We start from the raw sequence: 8,085 nt of genomic DNA, 5'->3' as shown, positions 1-8,085 counted from the left end.
ACATGCATGTGTATAAAGAACTAATGATCCATATTAAATTAATGACGCTATAAAAAAGAAAAATACCCCATACATGCAGTTTATGACGGCAACTCCAGACTTTGATAAACCATAGAAAAGACCTAATCAGATGAAGCATTGGACTGTTCCGTCTCCAAAATTACATTTCTTGAAATGTGCTTGTACACAATGTTGGTTTTATTAAAACAAATTAATTCAGTCATTAAGGAATCATACGGCAAGTGTCTCATAAGTCAGGACCTCCAGTGTAACAAATTGATTAAATGACTGTGTAATAGTCTCTTTAAACAAATCTAGTGTAACAAGTTAATAGATCTGCTCAATTACCATGCTGGGGCGACGCGGATGCGGGCGACGCGCTCATTAAGCGGGGAGGGCGGCGGCGGCGGCGCTGCGCGGCTCCTGCGCGGCTCCTGCGCGCCGGGGCGCGGCTCCCCCCCGGCCCCCCAGGACCGCCGGCCCCCGAGGAAAATCTATTACCCCGCTGCCATTTTGTTAAGTGTTTGCTCCCTGTGGTGACCCTGCCACTTTATCCGTTGGGTTTTATTTTCTGAGTGCCTGTTGCCCATATGTTACTCTAATAGTCGCTATAATTCTTGGGCAATAGGGCTCGTATTTTACCGGGCTGAATTAAAAAGAATGCACTTTAATAATAATAAAAAAAAAAAAAAAAAAAAAAAGAAAGAAAGAAAGAAAAAGAAAAATAAGAGCAATACGCTAATGGCTTGACAGTGATGTATTTGCATAAAGATGAATTATACGCGCTTGCTTGACGCGACTTTTAATGAATGATTGAGGACGTGCTGCTAGGAATGAGCTTTGGGGCGCGCTGGCAGGTTGCTCCGGCGCAGCCCCCGCGGGGAGCGGGGCGCCCGCGGGAGCCCCCGGCAGCGCGGCCGGCTGGGAACCGAGGCGGTGGGTGGTGGGTGGTGGGTGGTGGGTGGTGGAGGGGGGGTGGGTCAGCGGTTCGTTAAAAGGCGGAGGTGCGGGTGGGAGGTCAGCGCTCACTGAGATCGTCCTGCTGTCCCGACTTGGCTGTCGGTCCGGGCGCAGCGCGAAACGCCGGGGCCCTTCCTACGTGCATCACCTTGCGCTACCCCACATGATAAAGGTGCTCGGGCAGCGCCGCAATTAGGGAAAACGGGAAAAAGGAAAAAAAATAAAGGAAAAAAAAAGAGAGAGTCTGCCGGCCTTGTCCGTCGCGTTGCGGCAGCGCTGGTTTGGGGCTCCGCGGCGGCGCCCGGCCCCGGAAAATAAAGTTTCCATTGCGGCGTCCCTCGCCGCTTTGCAAAGTAACTTCGTTTCGCAAGCGCTGCTCCAAAATCCTCGGGTTAAGCAGCGAGAAGTTCATCTTGGCAGCAGCTTCCTCCTCCGCGCTCAGAAGAATGCGAATGTCAAAGAACGAGGCGGGGTAAATACCGAAGTAACAGGCTTCATTTCCCCCTTCACCAGGAAAAAAAAAGAAAAAATAAATAAACGGGTGCACACAGAGAGAAAGAGATCTGGAAATCCAAAGTGCCTAGTAAAAAAAAAAGAAAATAAAACATAATAATAATTTTTTTAAAAAAGCAAGTTGTTCGTAGACAAAGCTGCCGAAATAAGCCTGAAGCGGAGAACACGGATGAAGCCTGCTGAGGCTGGAGAGGGGGGAGTCGCGTTATACCGCTTAGCAAAAAGCGCTCCCGCCCCCTCCAGCGGCCGCGCAGCCGGGCCCCGCGGCTCCCTGCGCGGGTGCGGCCGCGGCCGTGCGCGGGGTCCGGCTGCCGAGCTCCGCGGGGTTGGTGCGGATTGCACGCGTTGCATATGTTGCGTGTGTTGCGTGATGCTATATATTGCTATGTGCTATCGTTCATATTAGAGATACATTCTGAATTATATCATTTGGAATTAGTCGGTGAGCGTATGTAGCAAAGCTCTGATTTATTTTAAGGCCTTAAGCGCAGCCCCGCGTGCCCGGAGCTGAACTTTACACCTAACGCAGCCCGCTGACATTTTTGCCTCCCGTTTGCTCGCCGCCGTCCCGAGGTTGGGGGTTCTCTCTCTCTCTCCTTTTTTTTTATTTTATATATATATATATATGTATATATGTGTGTGTGTGTGTGTGTGTGTGTGTGTATAACTGAATTTCGAGGAAGGCTTCGGCTCTCCCCTGAGCCGGGTTTTGTTTCCGAAACCTCCACCGAGAAAGGGGAAGGGAAGAAAAAAGTGAGATCATACGAATAAACTGTTCTTTTCTCAAACAGCCGGGACAAAACCAGCCTAACCAAGCGATGAGAGTTGGGTTTTTTTTTTCTTTTATTCTTCCTTTTTTCTTTTTTTTCCTCCCCCGTATAATTCTGGTTTGGTAGTGCCAACTTCAACTGGTGGCCAGCTGGGTCTCTGTGTGGAAGTAAATTAACTGGAAAGCCCAAGTCAGTGCCGCAGTCAGCTGGAAAAGGGGAGTGAAAGGCTTTGTCTTTGCAAACGTGCGGAAAAATATTTTTTTTTTTTTGGAGGGGGGGAAGTTGGTAGTAGAGGGGAAGCGCAGAGAGGCTGGAGGCTCCCGGCGCGGTGGGCGCGCAGCCCCGCGCAGGCGGGCGCGCAGAGCCGGGCCCGCAGCGCCCGGCGGCAGCGCCGTGTTTTGTGCAGAAAACTACGTCCGAATTGAGGGAAGAATCTTTTTTTCTTTCTTTCTTTCTTTCTTTTCTCTAATGTCAGTGCTTCTGTTTGCTCCGCTGCCGCAGAAAAAAAAAAAAAAAGAGAGAGAGAGAAAAGAAAGAAAAAGAAAAAAAAGAAAAAAGAAAGAAAAAGAAAAAAAAAGATGATTGTTTCTGGTATGTTTAGATATGGAAATGATCAGCGCTAGATAATGAGTTTCAATTTAAAGCAGTTGTTTGGGTCCTGGGTCCAACTATTTACTCTAGACCCTTAGCTGGGCTCTTATTTTATTCATCGTTTGCTTCTTGGAAAACAGCTCCTTTGCCATAATAACGGCAACACTTTGCCCTTGACAACAGCCCGCCTTGCTCTGCTGCTTAAAAAGTTAATACAGCCTATATTCGCCTGAGGTGAACCTATCTGGGATCTATATGGAAATGATGACTTCCTCAGCCCCCCAGGGACGGCCCCGCGGGGGGCGAGGGGGGGGAAGCGCTATCAGAAAAAACGATACACTGGCAAGAGCAACTCTCCTTTTCCCCAAAGCAGAGACCGCTGATTTTATTTGTGTGGTTCTTGAACCTTCGCGGTAAAGTGGCGTTGGATAATTTCCATCATAAAAAAAAAAAGAAAAAGAAAAAAGTAAAGGAAAAAAAAACTATTGAGAATGAACAAAAGATCGTGAAATTTTTCTCCGTTTTTTTGTACCGTCGGTTTTATTATTCGATCTCTGATGAGATCAGATTATCTGTACCCTTTAGTGAAGGCAGCAGACGTCTTTAAACTGGTTTAATTGATTTATCGTTTTTTAAACAGAAAGTGCATTACATTTAACTGGTCTTGCAAAGGGCTTTTCTTCTCTTTACAAACCGAATTATTTTTAATATAAATTAATAAATGTTAAGACGCTATATCACGATATATCATCGCTATTAGCTTAAAAAAAAGAAAACAATTTACATTCTCTAGTATTCTTTATGATACAAAAGAAAACACACTTTAAAGTCAATTACAGCAACTAAATGAATTTTATATTCTGACTGAAAGTGGTTGTGACAATTCCCACCATCTACTTTTCAACACGCACTTTTATTGGAAAACGGGTTAAGTTAAAGCAAACTATGTCAACTTGCCCTCTCCCCCCTCCCTCTTCACGACAACAACCGAAAGAAAGGAAAAAAAGAAAGAAAAAAAGAAAAAGAGAAGAAGAAGTATTTCAAAAATACTAATAAATAGCATGAAGGGCGTGTGCAATTCGAGGTGGGGGAGCCGGGGCTTCCTGTCGCGGGGGAGGAGGGCCGCGGCCCGGGAGGGGAAAAGGGGGGGGGGGACACCGACGGAAGCGGCTCTTTCTATACAAAAAAAGGGGGAGAAAAAAAGGTATTTTACATTTTAAATATTCACAGTCGAGGAACGTCTCTAAGTCACCGGTCAGCGTGACTCGCGGTTTATTTACAAAAGCCGCCGGGGGCAGGCTCGGGGACGGATCCGGCCGCCCGTCGGGGGGCTCAGGCGGAGGCCTCCCCCTCGGCGGCGGGCAGCAGCAGCCCGCCGCCGCCCGGCTTGTGTTTCTTGAGCAGCTGCGCGATCTTCTCGTCGTCCGAGTTGGGGTCGAGCGGCTTGTTGTAGTCGTCGTCCTCCTCCTCCTCGTTGTCCGAGGCGCCTTTGAGCCGCTCCGTCTCCGAGTCCTGCTTCTTCTTGGCCGTGGCCATCTCCGCCGCGTGCTTCTTCCGCCACTTGGTCCGTCGGTTCTGGAACCACACCTGACCGCCGCACGCCGTCACCGGCACCGGTACCGGCACCGGCACCCGCACCGGTACCCGCACCCGCCCGCCCGCCCGTGCCAAGAAACCCCCCGTCTTTTAGCGCCTCGCGACTCTTCTTTTTTTTCTTTTTTTCTTTTTCTTCCTTTTTTTTTTTTTTTTTTTTTTTTTTTTTTTTTTTTGGGAAACTACGTTTAGAAACACCTTTTCCAACGCCAACTTCCGTCTCTCCCCGCCTCAAAAAAAAAAAAAAAAAAAAAATCGCGAGTCGTGCGATGCAAAAACGCTGACTCTTCCTTCCCCCCTCTCCCCTGCCACCGCGCCCCGACCCGACACGCGTGGCCACAGCGAGCGTGAACGCAGCCGTCCCCCAAACCGACCAAAAAAAAAAAAAAAAAAAAAACTCCTAAACCCCAGCAGCAGCCCCCCAGGCCGGAGCGAGGCTCCAAGCCCTCCAGCCCTGCCCGTGCGTGCAAACAAGCGCTTCACACTGAATCCTGCTCTGCCGGCCCCTGCCCGGTTTTATACACGTTTATCCTTCGAAAGGGCACTGCAAAGCGGGAAGGGAGGAGGCGGGGAGCGGCTATTTCCGCGCTAGCGGCTGCAGTAATTTATCCCCCGCCGTTCGGACACGTTCGCGGTGACAAACCGGGGTGCCCGCAGGAGCCCGAAAGGACGAGGCGGCGGGCGGAGGCCCCGCGCGGAGCGGACTGCTGACCTCTCCCGCGGCCCGCCGCGCTTTGGGGCTTGTAACGCAGCGAGACCCTCCACCACCCCACCACCCCACCACCCCACCCGCCGCAGAAGCATCTCGGCCCTGAACTCAAAGCGGCTCTTTCCGCGGGGGGGGGTGGGGGACACGGCGGCGGCGCTGCCTTCCCTGCCGAAAGGTAATAATGATAATAATAATTTTTTTTGCTCGGTGATGCAAAACGAGTGTGGTTTTTTTTTTTTTTTTTTTTTTTTTTTTTTTTTTTTGCCTGGGACACCCGGAAATGTTGCAGCTTGAGCACCTCGTTTTCGGAGGCAAACCCCACCGGTGTCACCGCTCCTAAGCACGCCGCGTTTGCAAGTGCCGCCTTTAAAGGCAGACGCGGTTTGAAACATCCTTTCCTCTCCTTTTCTTCCCCCCCACCCCTCACCCCCCGCTTCACGAGCGCGTTGCTGACAGTTGCCAACCAGGCCCGTTTGTACGGCCGAAAAGACGCTAGTGGGGAAGTTGGGGGGGGGGGCACCTCTCGGCGGCACCTCCCGTTTGCAACAACGTTTCGCGGCGGCTTTGTCCGTGCGCAAACGGCGAGCGCCGCCGCCCCGGCCGGGCCCGACGGCGCAGACGCCCGCCCCGTCCCTCTCGCTGCCCGATAACCGAGCTATGAGAGCGTATGTGGGTTTTGTTTTTGTTTGTTTTTTTTTTCTTTTTTCCTTTCCCCACACTCCTCCCAGTCCCAGCAACGTGTGGGCTGCAATCCCTTATCTAGCGCTTGACATGATCATCTCACCTTGACTTGACTCTCTGTCATCCCCAGCGAATAGGCTAGCCTGGCCCTCTCCGGTCCCGCTAAATATTTCGTCTGCTCAAAAGTCTTTTCCAGGGCGAAAATCTGCTGGCCAGAAAAAGTGGGTCGTGTATGTTTTCTCTTTCCGTCTTTATCCAGCAAAATTGAGCCTTGATCTGGGGTGGGGAGAGAAACGGAAGGCATGGACAGATATGTTAATCTATTTATTTAGGAAAGTGCTTAACTATCAAGCTGGCTCTCAGGGGAAAGGGGATTTTCTACCCACGGGGGAACGGATCAGTAACAAAACCGTTGCCAGAAAAACGTGGCGTTGCGAGTCTCCCGGCTCCCTCCTTTTTTTTTCTTTTCTTTTTTTCCCCCCTTTCTTTCTTTTTTTTTCTTTTCATTTAACGATCTAACACTTGAGCGGGCAAACAATTTTTTCCTCTCGAAAAGCTTAAACCAACGCCAGCTTATAAAAAAAATGGAGGAAAAAATCCTTTCTTGCGGAAAGTTTGCGCGCACATCTACACTAAGGAAATCGCCAGCTCCAGCGCTTCCCGACAATAAATAAAGAAATAAATAAAGGGAGGAAAAGTACATGGCAAGGAGGAGTTGGGGTTTTCTTTTCCCCGGGAGAAAAAGGAGTGGGGAAGTAATGATATTAAAAAAAAAAAAAAAAAAAAAAGAGAGAGAGAGAAAAAAATCCACTTTTTGTCAGAAAGAACGGACATTTCACGCGGGTTTGCGCCGACCGACGGGGAGAGGGAGCGGGAGAAACTTTGGAAGTAAATAACGGGGCGGGCGGGCGGGCGGCGGTACTCACGGGGGGCGCAGGCGAGGCGCGCGTCCCTCCACGGCGGGCTCTGCATCACCCCCGGCCAGAAGATGGGCGTCCGGCCGGGCAGCTCGGCCAGCGGCTTCGGGTAGCGCCCCGCGGCCACGGCGGCGGCGGCGGCGGCGGCGGCGGCAGCGGCGGCGGCGCCGGGGCTGAAGTAGAGGCCGGGCGGCGGCGGGGGCGGCGGCGGCGGCGGGGGCGGCGGCGGCGGCGGCGGCGGCGGCGGGGGGCTGAGGGTGCCGAAGCGGGGCAGCCCGGCCAGCAGCGCCGCGGGCGCCGCCGAGGAGGCGGAGGGCGAGGCGGAGGCGAGCGCGGCGCCGGCCAGGGGCATGGAGGGCCGGCTGAGGATGTCGTTGATGCCGTGCGGGGTGGCGGCCGAGAGCTGCGGCGGCGCCGAGCCCAGCGCCGAGAGGCCGCCCGCAGCGGCGGCGGCGGCGGCGGCGGGGGGCGGCTTGAGGCCGGCGGCGCCCGGGGAGCCGAGCGGGCGAGGGCGAGGCGGAGGCGGGCGAGGCGGAGGCGGAGGAGGAGGACGCGGGCCCGGCGGGCAGCGGGTACGCGGGGTACAGCGGCGCCTTCATCTCGGCCATGCTGTGCAGGGCGGCCAGCGGCGGGCTGCCCAGCAGGAAGGCGCTCTGCCGGGGCGCGCCGTCCATCTGCCCCAGCGCCAGCATCCCCCCGCCGCCGCCGCCGCCGCCGCCGCCGCCGCTGCCGCCGCTACCGCCGCCGCCGGGCCCCGAGCGGCGCCCCGGGCGGCCCCTAGCGCCGCGGGGGCCCTGCGGTGCCGCCGCCGCCGCGCATCCGTCCGTCCGTCCGTCCGCCCGCCGCCTCTAGCGCGGAGCTGCGCGCCCAAGCGGCGGCCCCGCCGCCCCGCCGGGCATCAGGGCTGCGCCGCCGCCGGCCCGGCGCCGCGGGAGAGGAGCAACCCCCTCGCTATGCGAGATATATATATATATATATATATATATATATATATATATGAGTGTGTGTGTGTGTGTATATACACAGCGCGAGCGTGTGTATATATATATATATATATATATATATATGCGTATAGGGAAGTTTGGGGGGCTCACAGCGGCGCGGGGGCCGTGCTCGCCGCTCCGTCCTCCCGGGCGCCCGGCATCCCTGCGCGGCGCGGTGCTCTCCGGTGCCTGGCGGGCGGCTGCGGGGCTGGCGCGGCGCGGGCGAGGCTGCGGGCGGCTCTGCCGCGCCGCCCGCTCCGGCCTCCTTTACGGGCCCGGGCGGCGGCGGGCGCGGCGGCGGCGGCGGAGGGCGCGGGCGGGGCGGGGCGGTGGCGGGCCCTGCCCACCCGCGCCGCGCCGCGCCGAGC

General features: G+C 54.8%; 1 protein-coding gene across 1 annotated transcript; it reads right to left on the bottom strand.

Moving 5' to 3' along the window:
• Positions 1 to 3,373: 3,373 nt before the first annotated feature.
• Positions 3,374 to 7,426, bottom strand: NKX6-1 (NK6 homeobox 1). The gene is given in 4 exon segments (XM_062575106.1): positions 3,374 to 4,421; positions 5,921 to 6,093; positions 6,744 to 7,242; positions 7,244 to 7,426. Coding segments are annotated over 4 exon segments (1,110 nt in total). The 3' UTR covers positions 3,374 to 4,166.
• Between the last annotated feature and the right edge of the window lie 659 nt (positions 7,427 to 8,085).

This window comes from Rhea pennata, chromosome 4 (assembly GCF_028389875.1).
Source record: "Rhea pennata isolate bPtePen1 chromosome 4, bPtePen1.pri, whole genome shotgun sequence".
NCBI lineage: Eukaryota > Metazoa > Chordata > Aves > Rheiformes > Rheidae > Rhea > Rhea pennata.
The sequence above is the reverse complement of the archived record's forward strand: the minus strand, read 5'-3'. Positions and strand labels throughout refer to the sequence as shown.